Source organism: Aulonocara sp. 'chitande type north' Nkhata Bay, linkage group LG7 (genome assembly GCF_057382095.1).
Source record: "Aulonocara sp. 'chitande type north' Nkhata Bay isolate Kocher_YH1m ecotype deep benthic linkage group LG7, A_spYH_male_GT1.1, whole genome shotgun sequence".
NCBI classification, from domain to species: Eukaryota; Metazoa; Chordata; class Actinopteri; order Cichliformes; family Cichlidae; genus Aulonocara; species Aulonocara sp. 'chitande type north' Nkhata Bay.
In genome coordinates, this window is record NC_141350.1 from 11168170 (window position 1) to 11190887 (window position 22718).

The 22718-nt window shown below is 42.4% G+C and overlaps 1 protein-coding gene across 1 annotated transcript; it reads left to right on the forward strand.

Annotated features, from left to right (window-relative positions):
• Nucleotides 1–608: 608 nt before the first annotated feature.
• On the forward strand, nucleotides 609–22510 carry vwf (von Willebrand factor). Its single transcript, XM_086298568.1, has 53 exons — nucleotides 609–804; nucleotides 959–1010; nucleotides 1157–1300; nucleotides 1541–1643; nucleotides 1754–1962; nucleotides 2210–2331; nucleotides 3391–3610; nucleotides 3701–3823; nucleotides 3905–4016; nucleotides 4101–4147; nucleotides 4244–4380; nucleotides 4553–4691; nucleotides 4912–5012; nucleotides 5110–5305; nucleotides 5379–5594; nucleotides 6335–6581; nucleotides 6684–6778; nucleotides 6982–7133; nucleotides 7221–7324; nucleotides 7404–7542; nucleotides 7662–7796; nucleotides 8996–9142; nucleotides 9229–9369; nucleotides 9909–10007; nucleotides 10097–10253; nucleotides 10526–10693; nucleotides 10800–10935; nucleotides 11100–11409; nucleotides 11883–13047; nucleotides 13134–13238; nucleotides 13587–13730; nucleotides 13815–13958; nucleotides 14083–14247; nucleotides 14380–14426; nucleotides 14516–14693; nucleotides 14892–15133; nucleotides 15222–15411; nucleotides 15532–15873; nucleotides 15976–16214; nucleotides 16439–16541; nucleotides 16661–16732; nucleotides 16988–17092; nucleotides 17206–17411; nucleotides 17493–17642; nucleotides 17730–17846; nucleotides 19931–20111; nucleotides 20419–20459; nucleotides 20555–20671; nucleotides 20971–21069; nucleotides 21210–21338; nucleotides 21434–21473; nucleotides 21608–21705; nucleotides 21883–22510. Exons 1-53 carry the CDS (start codon nucleotides 799–801, stop codon nucleotides 22066–22068), a joined length of 8562 nt encoding a protein of 2853 aa, XP_086154694.1. The 5' UTR covers nucleotides 609–798; the 3' UTR covers nucleotides 22069–22510.
• The last annotated feature ends 208 nt before the right edge of the window (nucleotides 22511–22718 follow it).

Here is a 22718-nt window from a genome sequence, read left to right on the forward strand (position 1 = left end):
ACACCAGATAGGTAGATCAGGTAGTCTCCACAGACCCTGATCATTACGTATTTAGTAGCCTAGAGTTACATAAAGAGAGTGAAAGCAAAAGAAACAGCCTCAGTCTGCAGAATTCTTATTTACTTATTTATAATTACTTTATGCTTGCTTCATACTTATATAAATACTTATTTTTGTGACATTGTGATACAGGTTGTGAATCTGAAAACACCAAACATATTCTTCTTCTTTTTCCTCAGCTTTGTCCAGAGACAACATAAGTTTCCACCTGAGAGTGCTGATCATCACATGTTCCCATTATGTGTGCGTGTGTGTATATGTGTGTGTAATTTTGGCGCCGTTAAGACAAGTGTGTTTGTGCATGTGACACTATCGAAGCAGTGTAATTGCGTGAGATCGCTTTAGTAAGTGTTTTTTTTTACCAAAAGGATTGTTTGGCTTGGCACCGATACAGATACGTATGTGTAGACTAATCACTCAGCCAGGCGATCAGTGGGCATATCCTGGCATTGTCCCGTTGAGTGTGTTTGATGGTGTCAGTCTGCAGGCTCCAAGTTGTGGACAGAAAGGCATTCTTTCCCTCTTGTCTGAACCTGGCAAGGGGAGTGGACTTAAGAGAAAGCCTATGAAAGTTGGGTTGGGTTCAGTCTTTGCTATAAAACTGAGCTTCCAGTGGGGCTGAAATTCTTCTTAGTTTAGCCAATGCTTGACCATCACATTACTTTATAATGTCCGGACTCTGCGAGGTCTTAACGTCGTGATTTGGGATAGTGTCTGCTGTTTCTGGAGTCTGGAACCATGGAGGTATGAGTACTTGGAGTTTATAGAAGTAAAAAAAAGGGGTTTTGAAGCAGGCCTAACATCGCACACAAAATAACACGATCTTTGTACATCAGACAATAAAGATATTAGTTTAAGCTGTGATGAAAATGAAAGCATATATGTTTATGTGTTCCAGGACTACATAAAGAGATATTTGCGAGGAATTTGGGTTTTCCTGCAGCTGACCTGTGAGTATTATATTGGAGAATATCCAGTTTCGTTTCTATCTTTACACCCAAAAAGTGACATATGTTGCGTGCTTCATATGAAATCTCTTATAATTCTTCTTCAGCACACATCGGCATATCTGTGTACTCTGTTTGTGTGTGTTCAGCTTGTCTAGCGAGCATGACAGGGAGATGCAGTCTGTTTGGACGGCACCACGTTCACACATTCGATGGTGTTTTGTATGACTTTCCTGGAGACTGCAGCTACCTTCTGGCTGGGGACTGCAACCACCACTCCTTCACACTGCTGGGTGAGTCACGCTCAAATTCAATAAAGAGATTCAGAAAAAGATTTGAATTTTAATAGTGTGCCAGGCTTATCTTGTGTAGTTTAGTGTGTAAACTGTTGCCTCGTTGATGCAATATGTTGGCTTTTGGAAACTGTTTACAAGTCATCTTCACTTTTAATTTTCTGTCTTATTTGGCGAAGTCTGCCATGGTGGTGGTACAAAGTAGTAACAGTGTGTTCAAAATGTGCTTTGGATCTGCAGGCGACTTTCAAAATGGCAAAAAAACTGGAGTCACGCTATTTTTGGGGGATGTCTTTGAGTTGCACCTTTCTGTAGACGGATGGCTCTCACAAGGAGAAAAAAGGTAGCACACTAGCGCTGTCATTCAGCATTAAGTTTGTGTGTATAAATATTGAAAGCTCCTCGCTATTTTGCTTCTGCAGGAGCTTGATTTATGCCGTCTTTTTTTTCTAGGCTGTCACTGCCCTATGCATCTCACTCTGTGTTTGTGGGCTCAGAGCTCGGCTTTTACAAGCTCTGGAGTGAGGAGTTTGGCTTCACTGTCACCATTGATAATGCTGCCAACATCGCCTTGACCCTGACCAAACGCCATGCAAACCACACCTGCGGGCTCTGTGGCAACTTCAACTCTATGACTGCCGATGAATATACTGCTCAGGAAGGTATGTGCGTGCTATACAGCCCACAAGATGCAACTGTGAGAAGAGTGAAACTAGGGAGAGTTTATTATTACTGGAATAGAGGAAACGATTTGAGTCACCAGCACTCAGCAACAGGAAGAGGAACAACCGAGTACAGGAAAAGATAAAGTAAAAGAAAGCAAAAGACACAGTTGTGGTAGGATGAGATTAAGAACAAATCTGTCAACTTGTTTGTCTCTCTGTCTGTGCGTGCCTGTGTATTTTTCAGGATTCCTAACAGAGGACACTTATGACTTTGCAAATTCGTGGGCAGTGAAGGGAGCTGATCAGTCCTGTCAGCGTGTGTCAAATCCATCAAAATCCTGTAACACAACAAAAGAAACTTCCACGGTGAGAGGGTAGTTAACACAAATGCACGTTTAGATAGTAGGCGTGTCATGATATCTGATGTGTAGACACAAGTCATTAAATAAAAGCTTTGTACATTTCTCCTCACAATAAAAAAGGTATTTTACAGTGGTTCACTTCCTAACAAAGCACCTGATATTTCTTTGTGTGTATTATGCTCTAATTTGTCTTTGTTTCTTTTACTGTTAATATGCAATAGGTTATATTTTTTTGCACACACAGAAACTCATAAAGATTTGTAAATAAACATTTTTCTTTACAAACATATAATGTATATTTTAAAATCAGGTGGGTTTTGGAGTTAAAGTGCCAACTATAACCCCCATTGTCTTTGGTTGATGTCCAAATACATATTATTAGTCTCATTTACTATTCTATCTCTACTTTTAACTTTTATTCGACAAAGGTATAAATTGTGCTTAAATGTCTCATATTGTATCAGATCTCTGACTTAGGATTTTAGAAAGACTTGGCATTTTTAATACATCTGTTCTTTTTTATAAAGGCATTTTGGCTTTCATACACAGGATTAAGGTTCAATATGCTCAAATGGGGACGACAGCCCAGTCTCTTTAAAAAAAAAAACGAACAGCTGGTAAGCGGACAGATCTGACAGGTGTGATTGCAACTCTGTAGCCTGTGCAGTCTTTGTGGGTGAGCAGATACGAAATAAAAACAGTTGGATTTTGAAAGAACATTTTGCACATGTGAAACACCCACATGTGAGAAAACTGTACAAATTTCATGTTAGTGTGAAACCATAGGATCCTATCAGCATCTCCTTCAGTTCACTACAAAACTGATGAATATGTATTCTTTCACTTTTATTCAAAATCTCAGTTTCTATCATTATGATATTGCCATTTTCACAATTTTCACCCACCAGATGTTAATCCACTCTTCCTCTTTTTTTGGCATTTAACATATTTTCTGATGAAGTTTCAGACATGGTTTCTATTCCCCATTTATTCAGCTGCACAGGTTGTTAGACCTAAAAAGAGGCAAACAACTTATTTTCTGCCTGTTTGTGCTTATGTGTAGATTTTGTCCAGCTGCAGCGTGTTGCAGACCTCTAGTGTGTTTCTCCACTGCGCCCACTTGGTCTCTCCCGAACCATTCCTGCTGCTGTGTCAGGAGGAGGCCTGTCACTGTGATCAGACAGGGCCCGAAGATTGTTACTGTCCAATCCTGCTGGAGTATGCTCGCACATGCCACGCTCATGGGATACTTCTTCGCGGCTGGTCGCAGGAAAGCCAGTGCTGTGAGTTTATTAGTTTATTAGTTCTATAAAATTAACAGCAGGTTCTAACATGACATGCATTATTTATATATGCTTTTCTTTTGTGTAAAGTCCCCAAATGTCCAATTGGCATGCAGTACAGTGAATGCACCAAGTCTTGCTCTACAACCTGCCATAGCCTCAACATCCAGGAGGTCTGCAAGGAAGAGTGTGTTGATGGCTGCACGTGTCCTGGTAACCCCTCGCTCACGATATCTCTCTCCTGTCTCCGTCTTACTGTTTCTAGTAGTAACATGGCATGCATGTGTGTTTCAGCTGGCAAGGTTTTGGATGGTAATCGCTGTGTTGAGGTATCCCAGTGTTCCTGTGCGCACATGGGAAAACATTTCCCACCAGGAGCCACGGTCTCTCAGGACTGCAACACCTGGTGAGAAAGCAGTGCAGGCGCAAATACACAGAAATAGTTACATAGAAAATATGCTTCCTTCAAACAAATGTCTCTTTTGTGCAGTGTGTGTCGTCACGGTTCATGGGAATGCACCAATGAAGGCTGTCCTGGTGAGAGAGATGAACAATAATACACACTCACTAATACTTTCGTTTGGGAAATATAATCCTCATTTCTGATGTCATATCCTTGTTGTTGGTGTGTAGGTGAATGCTTGGTTGTTGGCCAGTCTCACTTCAAGAGCTTTGACAACAAGTTCTTCACTTTTGCTGGCCACTGCCAGTATCTGCTGGCAAAGGACTGCTCACAAAATGAGTTTTCTATCATAATTGAAAATGTACAGGTAAAAGTGAGCTTTGGTTTTCAATGCAAAATATAATATAAATTTGGAATTTGGAATTTGTTCTTGCACTAACTACACAATTACACAAAGAATGACCCTGTTAGCGTTCTGTCACTCCCGTGTTGCCGGCTTTTCATCATTTACAGCATTTAGGTTGCTTTTTATCTTTCAGTGCGCTGATGATCAGGATGCTGTGTGCACACGCTCAGTGACTCTCAGTCTGCCCTCTCTGGAGGACATGACAGTCAAGCTGAAGCATGGAGGAATTGTTTCTGTCAACAGCATGAACATCCAGACCCCAATGCATAACGGTATGCTACTTTAAAGTGCATTTAAATGACCTTTTATGCATATAAGTTAAGTAAATATACCTGTAAGATGGTTATCCATATATGAGAGAAGCACTCTGACAGATTTCAGAATGGCAACACATTAGCTCTAACAGCACAGCTCTGCTGAGTACTTGCGTGAGTCGTTCATTAATATTAACTGATTTTAACCAGGCAGTTTTCTACGTGTGTCATTTGACAGGCCGTTTACATATCCAGAGATCTGTTCAGTCTTCAGTACGTGTAAAGTTTGGTGAGGACTTTCGTCTGGACTGGGATGGGCGGGGCCGTGTGCTTTTAAAGGTTAAAGAAGTTGTATATCTTAAAGATGTTTCCTTTCAATAACCCCTGTATGAAAAGATGGGGAAAAAACTATCTTGAATTCTGTCTGCCTCCACAGCTGGGTCCACAATGGGCGGGCCGGACCTGTGGACTGTGTGGTAACTACAATGGTAACCAAGGTGATGATTTTTTGACTGGTTCTGGGCTGGTTGAGGCTAGTCCTCACTCTTTTGGCCAGGCTTGGAGGATCAATGGAGACTGTGAATCCACTCAGAAATTTGAAACTGATCCATGTGCCGTTAATCCGAAAAGAGGTATATAAACCCACACAGACAGACATCACTCCAGTAATGACTTAACACTAATCTTACGATACCTCGATACCAGTGCGCTTTGCAGAAGAGGCGTGTGCAGTGATGATGTCAGACGTGTTCAGTCCGTGCCACTTTCTGGTGAATCCCGGTCCGTTCCAGCAGTTCTGTCGTTATGATGTGTGTGCGTGTGGGGACGGTGAGGAGTGCCTCTGCTCGGCTTTGTCCGCCTATGCAGCTGCCTGCTCAGCAAGAGGAGTGCTGCTCAACTGGAGGTCTCCTTCGCTCTGTGGTAACTTTTAGATTGGATCACTCACTCACACACACACACACACACACACACACACACACACACACACACACACACACTCTCTCTCTCTCTCTCTCTCTCTCTCTCTCTCTCTCTCTTTTTTCTTCTTTCTGGCTCTTTCTGTGGTTTATTTAGAATCATTTTGTATGCATTTTTATTTATAGATCATTTCATTTTCTGTAATATTTTTAGATAATTTTACAAGCATGTCCTCTGCCGGATCTATGGTTTTCATTTATGTGTATGTTAGGGTCACCCTAAAATCTTGAGACTTTTGTGAATTTGAAGACTGCTTTGGATTACTGTCTTATTGTAGACATCATGTTTTTTTTTTAAGTTTTGGTTTCTTGACTGAATTTGCGGAATTTTACTGGAAACTATTCTTCCTCTTCCTGTGCAATGTTTCCTGTGCCACTGTCTGCTACAGCAAGCAGAATATATCCTCCCCCATGTTGGCAAAATGTTTCTTTCCTCAAATGGTGCCATTTCTTTCTCCTGATATATTTTTGTGGTTATTATGATTATTTAAGAACTAAATATGACATTGTTTTTCACCACTAAGTTTCAGATTTTTGTGGATTACGTGAGAGTGCTATTTATTTTCTGATAATGTTTCCATTCAGACCCGGTTTGTGCATTAGTGCTGCACAGTTCAATAGTGCAATATCTCTAATGGGTTAGTGAGAATAAATGACTAATCCTCCCTGATATGGTGTTCACAGCTCTGGAGTGCACAGGAGGACAGGTGTATGAGGCATGTGGGAGTGTGTGTGACCGGACTTGTGGTTCTCTGTCTGGCGCTGAGGCTGGCTGTGAGGGGGAGAGGGTGTGTGAGGAGGGCTGTTTCTGTCCCACTGGGAAGTACCTGAGTTCCTCAGGTGAATGTGTGACGGCTGACCAGTGCACCTGCCTGCATGATGGACAGCTCTACCAGCCTGATGATGTCTATGCAGATCACAACAGTATTTGGTCAGTGACTATGCATGCTTATGCAGAACTTTAAACTCTAAACAGCTGCTGTGGTTTACTGTTTTATCATTTTTGCCATCTTGTCTTTGCTTATGAGTGCAGCTACTGTGAGAAGGGCTCCATGCGGTGTAGCTCCACTGAAACGTCTTCATTGCTCTCTGACCTCTTCTATGATGATGACCCAGCACCATCCAGAGGTATAACTGAGTGTTTCAGTTCCCGAACCTTTTTCATGATAATGGCTAGTAAAAAACAAGCAGTTCTCATTAATAGTTCTCATTTGACAGTTGAACCCTGAACAACTTGATCAGTGTGTCTCGGGCAAATGTTTGATTTTTGTCATGAAGCTTGCTTGATTGTTTTTTTTTTTTTTAATTAATTCGTTTTTTTATGTATCCAGAGCGTCGGTCAACACAGTGCCCTCCTCCGCTCATTCGCGCAGAGTGTAATGCAGGAGAAAAGGGTCTGGAGTGTGCAAGAACCTGCCAAAATCTGGATCTGCCTTGTGTCAGTCTTGCTTGCATCCCAGGCTGCCTCTGTCCACCTGGCACTGTAGGTGGTTTGTTATGTTGTGTGCATGCTGTAAGTAACAAAGTGAACATATAAAGTGATTTGATTGATTAATCAAGCTGATTTCAGGTGCGTCACCGCAGAGAATGCATTACACCGGAGCAGTGTCCCTGTTACCATAACAACAGGCCATATGCAACAGGACAGACCATCTCTGTGGATTGCAACACCTGGTAAAATGCTTGTTAATATATTTGTCCATTAAAGGAAATACCTCTACTGTGTTTGCTTAGCAGGTGTCCTGTTTTGCAGTGTGTGCAAGAACAGAAAGTGGCAATGCACGGAGAAAGTGTGTGATGGTGTGTGCCGCACCGTGGGGGAAGGGCATTACATCACTTTTGATGGCTTAAAGTACTCTTTCCCTGGCCTCTGCCAGTATGTCCTAGTCCAGGTAAGAGACTGAGAAGGACTTCCAAAAAGGGCGCCAAAGTGAACTGCAGACTATGAAGTACATGCACTCTTTGTTAATCAGGTCCTGTCCTATCTTTCTCTACTTGCACATATCAATAGGATATGTGTAGTGGGGAAGACGGTTCCTTTAGGGTGCTGGTGGAAAACGAGGCCTGTGGAATTGTGGGACACCGCTGTGCAAAAGCTGTCACAATCTTCTACCAGGGAGGGTTAATAATAATGCAGCATGGAGAGGTAACACACAAACATTCATTTATACTGATTCACATCAACACATGCAACTTATTAAGTGATTTGTTGTATTAGTGCAAAGTCCAAATGGATTTATAATCTTGTAACATGTGAAAAAGTGTAAAACTTGAAATAATGTCTTTACTCTCGAGAGAGGCTATTAACCAAATATGTTGTTAACGTTAACTTACTTGAATATTTATCTAAAGACTGATATTCATTCATTCACAAAATTCATTCTAGATGTTTGGCTTTTAAACATTATATTTATAATTTAGGCATTTCAACAGTACAATTATTAGTGGAGGCTGTGTCATGGTCCTGGGCAATGTTGGCCCAGTATTCTTAGTTTTCGTGTGTTTTGTATTTTGTTCTTTATTTATGCCTTGGTTCCTAGGTTGTTCTGTTAAGATTACCCCCTGTGTGCCCCTCTGTGTATCTGTGAACCCTCGTTTCCCCTCCTTGTGTTTTATTCCATGTTTTCCCCAGCCCGTTATGTCTGTGCTCTCTCTCTCTTGAACCTCTGTGTACTTCCTGTTTTACTTTGACAGTCTATCGTCAGTATGTGTCATGTTGCGTCCCCCTCAGTTCAGTGTCGCGTTCTCCGTCATGACTGTGTGCCCCTCCGTGTGTCTCCTCGTGAGTCAGTTCCTTTATGACTTCCCAGTTTAGGTTCATATTATTTTGTATCGCCTTCATCTTCTGTCAGCAATAAAGCTGTATTTTGAGTTCAGTCCTGTTTTCCCGTGAGTTTGCGTTTGGGTCCTCATCCTGCCTGCACACAGCCTAATCATGACAGGCTGTGGCTCAAGAGGTACAGCAGGTCATCTACAAATCGGAAGACTGGTGATTTGAGCTCTGGCTGCTCCAGTATATATGTATACAGTATACAAAGCACTTAAACACCAAAAAACAAGGTGCTTGTGTGAATGAGACATGTTGTCTAAAGACCCTTGAGGGCTCAAGTACAGTAGAAACATGCAGTTTGATGCAAAACCACAAACTGCCTTGTATATTTCAGCAGTTAGATTCAACTAAAAGTTTTTTTAGTGTAATGTAAAGCAGGACACAAGTACATTTATAACTTGTGTCCTGCTTTACTCAGACACTCTGCAAACGAACTTAGTCAAGTTGTAAGCTTTTGAGACTTGACCTCTCAGTATCCCAAATGCACCTGTAATGATGACCTTTCTGTCTTTCAGGTGAAGATGAAGAGGCCGGTGCCGCAGGGCTCACAGGTGGAGATTGTCCGATCTGGTCACTTTTACACTCTGCAGCTGGGGAAACACATTTCCCTCAGCTGGGATATGGGAACCCGCCTCCTGGTTCACATCTCACCTGAATACAGGGTACTGATGTATTATGACTAATTGTGACCGCTTGAATCTTTTTCATTTTAGTCATAATATAAAATATTAAATATTATTGCGTGTAGGGTCGGGTGTGCGGCTTGTGTGGTAACTTTGATGGGAATGTAAACAACGACTTGATGAGCAGTAACCACCAACTAGAGGTGGATTCTTCACACTTTGGGAACTCCTGGAAGGTCATTCCCAGCTGTGCTGATCTCACAAAGGTAAAGTCTAGACTTAAAGGGCTGGCTTGCTGAATGGAAAAATTTATATTTTCTCTCTACTCATAACTAATGTTAGGAAAATCTGCTGATGTTTTGTGTGTCTAAAAGAAAAAATATGTCACTATCAGTAGCTTAAAAATCCTATATCGGATGATTTCTAATATTTAGATCTATCTCTGAGCATTGTACTTCACCAGGACTGTTTGTGGGCTTACAGGGCTGAAAATTAGATTTCTTTCATTGTCAGCGTTATTCATTATATCCCACCGAGAAACATTAAAAATATATTTAGATCACAGTGACTGATCTACTTGAAAATCTCTGCAGGCAACCAACTCACAGTAGTGTAAAACTAAAATGAATCATTCGCATACATTTTTTATGTTATTACAATGAAATCAAGTATGGTGACGATTGCAGTTCTTTGCATATATTTCAGTAGTGCACTGGCACAGAATAGATAGAGACATTCTACAAGAAAATTCACAAAGAGATAAACTATGTCGCACCAATTTGCTGTTTTTATTTTATGTGTGTAGATACCTGCTCCTTGCACCGACAACATTGTCAAACTGGTAACAGTGGAGCAGTCGTGCCGTATCCTCACTGGTTCCCTCTTTAAAGAATGCAACAGTCAGGTGAGCAATTACAGGCAAACTTTAACTGATCAAGTGAGATGCTTTGGGTTTATACTCTTTACCCTCTACCTTTGCCTGTGTGTCTGTAGGTGGATGCAGAGCCTTATGTAGAGATGTGTGTGGAGGCAGCATGCTCGTGCCCATCAGTGGGTGACTGCCAGTGTTTCTGTGATGTTATTGCCGCCTATGCACAGGCTTGCTCAGAGAGTGGTGTATTCGTCAACTGGAGATCAAATGATCTTTGCCGTGAGTATGAAGAATTCATTATGATATAAAAAACACAAGTCATAACTGCTTGACCAAACTAACAAAAATAATTGAAGTCCCATCTAGTCGCATCTAGTTTTTTGTGCTAAAAGTCATGATTTTACTCAGAATATCAGAATGCAGATTGCACATTTTTATCAGTAGTCTAATATCACAATTATTATAAAGTTATCTTTATAATAATAAAGTTATTTTTTTGTAGCTAAGTGAAATGACTGAAAAGTGCATGCTACAATGTTCTGATTCCTTAGCACTGAGCTGTGAGGAGCTGAATCCTAGAATCCCAGGTGTAGGGGAGGAGTTATGTCAGTGGAGATACAATACCTGTGGTCCTGCCTGTCCAGTCACCTGCCAACATCCAGATCCCCTCCAGTGTTCGCTCACATGTGTGGAAGGCTGCCATGCCTACTGCCCTCCAGGTATCAACAAACACTAAATGAATGCTTTCAGGATTTATATATCGCACGAATGTAACGGGACAAAAATATATTGTGGGGATTTTTACACTGACTTTGATGTTCTTAGGACAACTCCTGGATGAGGTGGCCATGCGATGTGTTGAACCCTCTCATTGTCAGGTGTGTATGCATGAGGGTCAAAGAATCTCCCATGGGAACAAGGTCATCCTGAATCACAATGACCCCGACCAGTGCAGGATATGGTAATACTTCATCACAACATTTCCTTATGAGTTTGAATATTTCGGTTTTCTGCTTCTCACCAGGCTTGGCTTACATAGAACCGAGGTTACCCTGGTAACCAAATGTTTGGTGATGAATGCTTTGCAATTATATTTCATGATGCTTTGTTGTTTCTTTACTATAGTCATTGTGACAAAAACACATTAAGCTGTGAAGCGTGTGCCTCCTCCACCATGTTCACAACTCCCACACCGACGCCCACCTATGGCACCTTCACAACAATTCCCTTCACCACGTTGATGCCTGAGGGCACGTGTGACCGTGCCATGGACCTAGCATTCTTACTGGATGGATCAGAAGCTCTGACTGAAGATGAATTTGAGGCTGCAAAACAGTTCATACTTGGGGTGGTTGAACGATTCCGCATGGGCTCAGCTCACACTCGAGCAACAGTGCTACTCTACCACTCTGGAGTCAAAACATATGATCTGCAGGTAGTTAAACACTGCACGCACGTGTGACTCAGCAAGTGGGTATTTTTGCACAAAATATGGAATATCTGCAAAATCTGTCTGTAAGGAGTTTAATTTTGGTGTGTTCATGAGTTTTGGTTGCGTTGATACAGAAACATGTGATACACATGTTTGTGTTGGTGTTCTAACTATCAGTAATTCATGTTTGAGTAAAATAAGAATGAAAAAGATTTTAAAGTGTTATTTCTGCTGTAATCAATCCAGTCAGAGTTAATACACTAAAAAAACATAAATTCGTATATACAGCCTTCTAAATTCAGCAAAAAAGTGGAAACTAAAATGCAACAGGAAGCAAGTGGATGCATTGAATAATGCTGATGACTAATCAAGCTTGGTAAAAAGCAGCTTTTTTGGCTCACTGAAACAGATTCATAGTAAAAGTCTACATGTGAATACTTGATCTACTATTTTTCCTCCCTCTCTTATGCCTCTAGGTTCAGAAGTGGATATTTAAGAAGACTGTGCGTGAGCTTCATTACACAGGAGGAGATGCCGCTTTCATGGATGAGGCCGTCAAATATCTGGCTATCAACATCTATGACAAGAACAAGCGTGAGAATGCCGGCCGCATTGCCATTATCTTGGCTGCTAGTCCCAACCCTCGCCCTATCCGTTCCATTGTAAAGATGCTCCGAAAGAAGGCCATCACCACCCTAACAGTGGCACTGGGTCCTGGGGTAGATATGTCACAAATTACTGAAATCTCCAAGGCCAATCCTGATAACAGGGCCTATGTGCTGAGCAGCACAGGTGAGCTGCCTGATCGGCTGCTGGAGCTGACAGATTACCTCTGCACCTTAGGAATGGAGCCCGAGGTGGTGAAACCTCCAGCAACAAAGACCACAGTGGGTAAACCTCAAAAGACCACGACCACCACTTCCCCAGTTCTTCATCTGGAGACAAAACCCACACGGCGCCTCCCCAACACTCCTGAAGCTACAGCACCGTCTGGCCTATCGCCCACTACCACATCGCCATCTGTTCTTTCTCCAACCAAAGATGTAACATTTATCATAGAAGGCTCTGATGCTGTTGGTGAAATAAACTTTAACAAGTCGCTCCTCTTCCTGGAGGAAGTTATCACAAAACTGACAGAGGAGGAGGAGTTGATTCGCATCACTGTGATCCAATACTCAGTGACAGTCACTGTGGAGATCAGTCGGTGGGAGATAAGGCAGCACAGAACCCGCCTGCTGGAACGCCTGAGGGAGGTTCGTTGGAGGGGTGGTAGTAAGACAAACACTGGAGCAGCTATCACTACCACTTTTCAAGAAATGGCTACGGTCCAGCCTTCTCTTCGTCCAACCCCACCTCAGCTGGTTTTCCTTGTGACAGAAAACCCACCAACTGACACAGTAACGCGCCCACCATCTACCAGCGTCCAGACTCATGTGTATCCCATTGGTGTTGGACCAAAGATACAAGAAATGGACTTGATTCAGTTCAGTTTTCCTCAGCGTCCATTAATGGTGGAGGACTACAGCCATCTGTCTAGCGTGGTCCACCGCATAGTCAACATCACACGCACCACAGTCAGACCCCGCTCACCAACACTGCCACCACTAGTTGTCCCAACACATGCCAGCTTGCCAGTCTCAGGTACCATAACAGAAATGTTTATTCTCATCAAACAGTCCTCAGGGATTTCTTAGTCTATATTAACTTGGAGTCTTATATTTGCACAGTGCCATGTAAGAAGCCTCTGGATGTGCTGTTCCTGCTGAAGTCTGGAGGGCAGCTTGAGGACATGAAGACATTTGTTAAAGCTTTTATCAGTAATGCTGACATAGGTAGGTGTGATGCAGCTCTTATATGCAGATTTTTCTCACTGGTGTGTTGTTATTAATTTAGTTTGCAATCACTGTTTTTAGCAGGGGGTTTTTTCTTCAGAAATGCAGCATGTTTAAGGGCCAAATAGGCTCTAAGAAAAATATTGAAGTATGTCTTTTTCCCCAACTGATATTTACCAGATTTCCATGAGAACAATACAGTTACTAAATTGCTTTAGTTTATTCGTGTTAGATCAAATCATATATATATTTTTTAGCATTATTGACCTTGAAAGAACAATATTACTCATGTTTAAATTATTAAAGAAGCACCTTTCTACAGTGAGTTCTGTGTTTGTATGTGTGCAGGGCTCAGTGGCACTCTTGTGAGTGTTGTGCAGTATGGAGACACCAACACAGCAGAATTCCTATGGAGTGATCAACAGAGCAAATCAGACCTCCTGAGGATGGTGGAGAGAATTACTACAAGGACTCCTGCAGCCCCTAAACTAGGTAAAGGAGCTTGCTTAAACTAATATGCACACATATTTAGACAGATGCACAATCACATGCAGTCATTTTTCTCACTTTTTGCAGGGTCTGCATTGAGATTTGCTGTGCAGACATCGATCTCACCAATCAGTGGTGGAAGAGTTGGTGTAGCCAAGGCTGTGGTGATGCTGGTGATGGACAAATCAACTGATGATGTCGGGGAAGCAGCTAATGAGGCACTGGCAGCAGGTAATTAAATCATCATTAACACACTGGATACCTCAGTAAAAACTTCAGTTGGTATGTTTCCATCCTTCATCTTCCTCTGTTATAGCTGCGGTGTAGCTTCACTGATAAGATTGTCTTCCCTCAGGTGTATCAGTGTTCCCAATTGGGATTGGACCAGACTATGACAAGAGTGAACTTGGAGTGCTTGGTCGCCAGGGCAACCAAGACAACACTCTCCATCTGAACAGCATGGATCAGTTACTGATGTTGCTGACTCTGGACAGGAGTTACACAGAGAGAATCTGCAGAGGTGCTTACAGGCAGAGACACATACATTAAATCTTCATTACATAGCGATGATAGAAATTGACAGTAATGGAAATGTTATGTGCTCTGTTATATATATATTTTATTTATTTTAAAATTGTATGTATTTTTTTAGCTGGTCCACCAGGAGTGTGTGTTGATGATAATGGAAATGAGAGAAAGGTGAGTACTGTCTGCTAGATACAACATTAATGTAACCTTTTACAAGATTTACTTTTAGCAAATTGTGCATTTCTCTCTACATGCCTTAGCCTGGTGAGTCATGGCTGCTGGAGGATGGCTGTCACTCCCTCCTCTGCCACCCCAGTGGGGCGGTGACAGTACAGAATCACAAAGTCAGCTGTGACAGATTGGAGCCTCCAGCCTGCAGAAACAACATGCCACCTGTTAAAGTCCAGGAGACTTGCAACTGCCACTGGGAATGCCCTTGTACGTACATCCAAAGGATCCAATAGCCTCTTAGGTCTAGTCCATCTATATAAAGTGTGGACTATTTGTGTACTTGCTGTTAACAATGAATGCTGGGAGCTAACATTCCTTTCTATTTATACTAAGTGTTAATAGAGCACAAGATTCTGGCTCCTGTACAAACACATGTTTTCCCTCCTGCCTCAAATGTATTGACAGGCATGTGTATGGGCAGCTCCACCAACCATGTAGTGAGGTTTGATGGCCTGGCACTTAGGCTGGATGGGGAGGGTTTGTGCTCCTATACACTTCTCACTGTCAGCAGAGGCTCCAGTGAAGGGTCAGAGGTCAAACTCCACACTGGACCTTGCCAAGACTCGGCAAACTACCACCAAGTCTGCATGAAAGCCATGGAGGTGATCCATGGCTCATATAGGGTGCTGCTGAAGGATGACATGACGGTAAGATATATGATATATGTTATGTTTAAGAAGTCTGCATTAACTGTAAGGATTTGCTCATTTATTTTGCATATGTTTATTTGAGCAGGCCATGATTGGAGAGGAAGAGCTTGCACTGCCGTGGCGGCACTCTGGCATTGAGCTGGTGCGTTATGGCGGAGTGATGCTGCAGCTGAAATCGGATCATGGCTACGTTCTGAGTTTCACACCTCAGAGCAATGAGTTTACCATCACATTACTCAGCTCCACTACGACGGGGCACACTGCTGGACTTTGCGGTAACTTATATTAAGAGCCCACATTTGTCAAATATATGACAAAAGTCAGCATGTCTCACCCAGTGGCTTTCTGTATTTGTCTTTTTATTCTGATAACTGCCCCAAATATTGTTTTATCAGGTGGCTGTGGGGAGGAGAAGTTGAATGTCCTTTCTTTACGCAATGGCACCTCGACCACCGACCAACCAGCTTTCATCTTAGACTGGACTGTAGCTGTAGAGCACGGTGTGTGCCTGCCAAGACGAAGGGCGGTGTGTGCATCTGGAGCGGCGATGGGATGTCAAGCTCTACGTTCCGAGGTGTTCGAACCATGCCATGCATATATTCCCGTTCAGGTTTTCCTCACCAAGTGTGAAGAGCAGGCATGTGAGGAGTCAGATGTGTGCGAGCTCATTTCAGCCTATGCACGCCTCTGTAGACAAAGAGGTGTGTGTGTGGACTGGAGGAGCCCTCACCTCTGCCGTGAGTAATTTTCTGATTTGCAGACGAGTTTATCTTCTACTCCAGTGAAAACATTTTAACACCTGAGCCTAGATCTAAACTTAACACTGTTCTGTGTTGCAGCGTTACAGTGCCCGAGTTCCATGGAGTATGATTCATGTCGGACAGGTTGCGTGCAGGACTGTGGTAGCATACAGTCATTGCCAGGCGACTGGTCGGTTGCTAGGAGTAACGAGTCATCCTGTATGGACACGCCGACTGAAGGCTGTTTCTGTGCTGAAGGCACAGTTTTGAATCAGGGACGGTGTATACCGCCAGAAGCATGTGGACAGTGTGTTGACCATCATGGGCACACATACACGGTGAGGCACAAAACAAGAAAAGTGTGACTGAATCTGCTAGGAAGCAGTGACGCAAAATCAAGTTCTTAGTTAAAATAAATAAACACATATGCTGTTGGAATACTATCAGGCAAACACTTAGAGAACAGGTTAGAGACTAAAATGTGATTTGATTGCCCTCTAGTGTTTATTTCTAATATGACCAACTTCACAACACGAGCCTGGTTTTGTCTGTGTTTGTACAGTATATGCAGAGTTGGGTACCAGAAGAGAACCCATGTTTGATTTGCATGTGTTTGGATCAGCAACGGATCAACTGCACTGACCGGCCCTGCAACGATGTCAGAAGTCAGAAACCCTTCTTTTGCTCCTCATTATGCTCTTTGCGTCTGCTTTTGTAGTGTTACTAAAGAAGAAGAAGAAAAACTGCCATCTTTTTTAAATTAATCATGTGTGTCTGTTTGTAGCTCCAGTGTGTGGACCTTGTGAGGTCCTCAGAAAGAAGACAGAGTCCAAGTGCTGCCCAGAGTATGAGTGTGGTATGTAAAAAAGGATAGTCTCTATTTGCAACAAGGAGCAGCTTTACTATACTGTGTGGTCAGTCACTCAGTGTAGTTATTAAATTATTATGGTCCAAATAGCTCAACTTTAACTCCTAATAACTAATAACATAGTTACTCCTAATTCATTCCCCAGTATCTATCCTCATTTTTTTATACTTTGTTGGATAGTGTTACCAAATGTATATCATGTGTCCAACTTGCAACACACTGAGCCATGCTGTCACTTTCCAGTTTGTGATCTAGTGAGCTGTTACCTGCCTGAGGTTCCCCGCTGTGAGGACGGTCAGACTGTGGTCCTGAAAAACCCCGGGGAATGTCAGCCTATACACGAGTGTGGTAAGTCATTAATACATTCTCTATGATGCTCCGGCCCCACGGGTAAACACACACATAGTCATGAAACAGAGCGCATGTTGACACAGCCGTATTCACCTCTTTTTCTGTCTCAGTGTGCAAAAAGGAAGAGTGTCCTCTTCAAGCTCCCCCCAATTGTACACCACATCGCCATCTGTCGGTGAGAAAGACAAAGTGCTGCGACGTGTTTGAATGTGACTGCAGCTGCCAAAACTCCACCCACACCTGTCCCACTGGGTTCATCACGTCCTCCACTACCAACGATTGTGGGTGCACAGAAACCAACTGCCTGCCAGACAAGGTGAGTGTATTTTTGGATTCAAATCTGAGTGCAATATGTTTGTTGTTTGTCCTGCAAGCTTTATGTCCTCTGTGTCTCTAGGTGTGTGTGGTTGGTGGAGTGGTTCACTCAGTGGGGAGTGAATGGGAGCAAGGTTGTGAGAAGTGCATCTGCACCGAGCTGCAGGACAAAGACACGTCTCTCCATGTTGCACAGTGCAAACCGCCTGTTTGTGACCGGGCCTGTCCTCTGGTGAGATTCACAGAGACACCAAAGACGCATATTTAGCTTGTGCTTCTAAAGTGATACATTCCTATATATATTTAATATGTATTTCAGGGCTCAACATACACTTCATCAGAAGGAGAGTGCTGTGGAAAGTGCACACCAACCAGCTGTGTGGAGTCAGGGGGAGAGATGCGAGGGGACACACTTATCAGTGGAAAGCTTAGACAAGTATGTGTGTGTAGAAATCAGACATGCCTGAAGGATATGTGCAAATAATTATTGCTGCATAATTATGAATCTCAAAGTGTTTGAGTCAGTGAGGGACAAGAAGTCACTCAGCAAACTGCTCTCCATCACTGACAACCCATTGCACCAACTCCAGTCCACTAGAGAGCCAGCAGAGCTCCTTCTCCACCGGACTTATTAAAGCCGACTGCCATAAAGAATGCTTCAGGAAATCCATCCTGCTATTCTCTATAAAGCCGTACAACATGTCTCCTTTTTGTACCACTATCAAACCTAGTGTACATGTTATTCATTAATGCTACAATGGCTTGCAAAAGTATTCGGCCCCCTTGAACTTTTCCACATTTTGTCACATCACAGCCACAAACATGAATCAATTTAAAAAAAAAAAAAAAAAAAGGAATTCCACGTGAAAGACCAATACAAAGTGGTGTACACGTGAGAAGTGGAACGAAAATCATACATGATTCCAAACATTTTTTTACAAATAAATAACTGCAAAGTGGGGTGTGCGTAATTATTCAGCCCCCTGAGTCAATACTTTTGCTGCAATTACAGCTGCCAGTCTTTTAGGGTATGTCTCTACCAGCTTTGCACATGTAGCAACTGAAATCCTTGCCCATTCTTCTTCGCAAAACAGCTCCAGCTCAGTCAGATTAGATGGACAGTGTTTGTGAACAGCAGGTTTCAGATCTTGCCACAGATTCTCGATTGGATTTAGATCTGGACTTTGACTGGGCCATTCTAACACATGGATATGTTTTGTTTTAAACCATTCCATTGTTGCCCTGGCTTTATGTTTAGGGTCGTTGTCCTGCTGGAAGGTGAACCTCCGCCCCAGTCTCAAGTCTTTTGCAGACTCCAAGAGGTTTTCTTCCAAGATTGCCCTGTATTTGGCTCCATCCATCTTCCCATCAACTCTGACCAGCTTCCCTGTCCCTGCTGAAGAGAAGCACCCCCAGAGCATGATGCTGCCACCACCATATTTGACAGTGGGGATGGTGTGTTCAGAGTGATGTTAGTTTTCCGCCACACATGGCGTTTTGCATTTTGGCCAAAAAGTTCCATTTTGGTCTCATCTGACCAGAGCACCTTCTTCCACATGTTTGCTGTGTCCCCCACATGGCTTGTGGCAAACTGCAAACGGGACTTTTTATGGTTTTCTGTTAACAATGGCTTTCTTCTTGCCACTCTTCCATAAAGGCCAACTTTGTGCAGTGCACGACTAATAGCTATCCTATGGACAGATTCCCCCACCTGAGCTGTAGAGCTCTGCAGCTCGTCCAGAGTCACCATGGGCCTCTTGGCTGCATTTCTGATCAGCGCTCTCCTTGTTCGGCCTGTGAGTTTAGGTGGACGGCCTTGTCTTGGTAGGTTTACAGGTGTGCCATACTCCCTCCATTTCTGAATGATCGCTTGAACAGTGCTCCGTGGGATGATCAAGGCTTGGGAAATCTTTTTGTAGCCTAAGCCTGCTTTAAATTTCTCAATAACTTTATCCCTGACCTGTCTGGTGTGTTCTTTGGACTTCATGGTGTTGTTGCTCCCAATATCCTCTTAGACAACCTCTGAGGCCATCACAGAGCAGCTGTATTTGTACTGACATTAGATTACACACAGGTGCACTCTGTTTAGTCATTAGCACTCATCAGGCAATATCTATGGGCAACTGACTGCACCCAGACCAAAGGGGGCTGAATAATTACGCACACCCCACTTTTCAGTTATTTATTTGTAAAAAAATGTTTGGAATCATGTATAATTTTCGTTCCACTTCTCATGTGTACACCACTTTGTGTTGGTCTTTCACGTGGAATTCCAATAAAATAGATTCATGTTTGTGGCTGTAATGTGACAAAATGTGGATAAGTTCATACTTTTGCAAGCCATTGTATTTGGAGTATTTGCCCTACTGCAAAAAAATAAGTCTTTTTTTTTTGTCGTTTCTTTCACTTTATTTTTTATTGTCTTATTTTTTCACTGCTGCATATAAATTTATTACTACCTCACATAAGAAGGCATTCATCTTTCTATCGATCTAATTCTCATCTCTGTGTCGTCTTTAGGTGGGTGACAGATGGAAGTCTCCAGATAATAAATGTGTCTTACATCAGTGCATAAAAGTCAGAGATGAGGTGTTCATCTCTGCTTCAAATGTCAGCTGCTCGATTACGGATACTCCATCCTGCCCACTGGGGACTGAGTTACGCTGTGACACCGAGGACTGCTGCCCCCGCTGCCACTGTGGTAAACACACATACACTCATAGACTTACTCAGAAGGCACACAGACAATCCAGTGCACCGGGTTAGGAAACTGCCCTTTAGCTCGCAAGCGATGCATGAATCATCAAGCTTGCATTCATCTAACTTTCCCTTCAGTCAAATCATCCACACAGTGTTTTCATAACAACTTGCAGTTGCAGTTTATGTCCAACAGATGACTCTGGTGTCATCCCAGAGATTGTTATCCTGATCTGACCTTACACAAACTGGGGATTGAATTACTTTTTAACAAACGACTGTGGAAATTATTTGTGCTTTTCTCTCTGCAGCTCCTGTGAACGCCTGTGTTCTCAACCACACGCTGATAGGGGTAAGTCATTCAGAGAAGTAGTAGCTGCCTTGGTATAAAAAAAGACATTTGGAAATGATGTTTTATTTTGATATACTGTATATGTGTTTGTACAGGCAGGGGAGCAGCTGATGGTTGATGCGTGTACACGCTGTCAGTGTAGGATAGTGGATGGTCCAATCAGGAAATATGAACTGTCCTGCAGGAAAACAAGCTGTCCCTCTTGCCCCATGGTAGCCATCCTCAAATTATTTTGTCTGTTTTAACTCTTGTCATTTCTCATCCTCATCATAACCGATTAATACAATCACAAATCCACATTCCTTAATTGTCTGTTCGCATTCCTTCCCTGCTCATCATTAAACTGTAGCCACATCATCTTTCCATGATTCACTTTATTCACAAAGGTAAATAAGATGTTTTTTATTTAGAAAACAAAATCCAGGTATCTTATGTCTTTGTATTTGCAGTAGTAAACTCCCAATGTCTTTTTACATTAATGGACACTTAAAACTAACCTCCACATTTTTAGGGGTACACTCTGGAGAAGGAGGAAGGTACTTGCTGTGGTCGATGTGCTCCCACCGCCTGCTTCGTTCAACAACCAGATGGAAAACTCATCAGTGTGAAAGTAAGTCCTATGCAAACAAGATGATACCACGCTACAACTTCTGTTGTCTATTCTATGCAGTGCTATAGCTTATAATACTCTTTCATGCCAGTCGTACTGTTTGTGGCTACATACTGTAAGAATGAATCGTGTTCTTTCAGGTCAATACGACGAGCGAGAATGGTTGCACCTCATATACATGTGGTCTGAATAGTGAAGGAAATCTTGTGCTGCAGACCAAAGTGACAGCCTGCCCGTCTTTTAATCGCCAAGCTTGCTTAGACCAAGGGGTAAAGCTCTCATTGAGCGCACAGTATTCCCTTATCTATACCTTTTCTCCCAGGAATGTATGATAACATTGTCTCTCCTGTTTTTACTTTCCCAGGGAAAAGTCAGTCAAATTGGAACAACCTGCTGTGAGACGTGTGAGTTGAACTGTTCCCTTTGCAAGAGCAGTAAATTATCTTTTTTTTTAAATTATTTGGATCTTAACAATAGTGTGTGTGTGTGTGTGTGTGTGTGTGTGTGTGTGTGTGTGTGTGTGTGTGTGTGTGTAAAGGTACAGAGCCAGAGTGCCGAAAGACAGTGGGAAGGCTCGACTACATCAAGGTGGATGACTGCCAATCAGAGCACCAGATAGACCTGTACTACTGTGAGGTAAGATACACAGACACACACACACGCACACACATTTAAGAATGATTAAATCTTTTCCCCTGTAGGATTAACCTGCAAATTTGAGTGAAATCGTAACACTGTCCCTCACCATCCTGTCCTTTCTGTCTCCCTGTTGTTATGTGTACCCTTCCATCTGTCTGTCTTTCTGTCTGTCAGGGCAAATGTCGCAGTAAGTCCATGTACTCCCTGCAGAGGGCTGCTGTGGAGCAGGAGTGCGTTTGCTGTGCTGCGGTAGAGACAGAGCCTCTCAACGTTCCTGTCATGTGTGCCAATGGCACTCGTAGCCACCACACAATTCTGTCTGTAACCAAATGCGACTGTCTGTCCAGACACTGCACCTAGAGAGTGGAAGAAAAAGAATAGAAGACAGAGATTATAAAGGTTGATGCTTTGTGTTTATCCAAGAAAATGTAGCAGTATTAAAAAAAACTACCTTGACAAATAGCAATAAAACAAACTTACCTGTTTCTGTAAGCATCACCTTTTGTGTGTTGTTGTAATTTGATTATTTCTGTTGAAATGTATTCATAAAAACTACTGTTTGTTAAATGTTTGTATATAAACATGTGACATTTACTCTTTCACAGCGTTGCAGAATAAGTTTAATATACATTAAGTGCGAATCCAGAAACACCATGTTGCTCAAAAAGTGCAACTTTTACACTTGGGTGTTTTTTGTTTTTTTTTACTCAATTTAATTCAGCGCTACTGTGTCTTTACTGAGTTGCATGAAACTAGTGAGGGATTGGACAGTGAGATACAAAAATAAAACCGCTTTTCAATACGTTGCTCTTTAAAAACTGCCCCAAAATACACATGATACATACAATTCGTGTGACTGACTACACATCAGTATAACAAGGAAGTAATAATAAAAGTATTACAATAAATAATGCTTAGAACACTATGTAATGTACTCAAGGGAGCCAGTTTTGCTTTTATTTTCAATAGCAGGAAACATTCACTATGAATTTTTATGTCTTTTTTTAAGA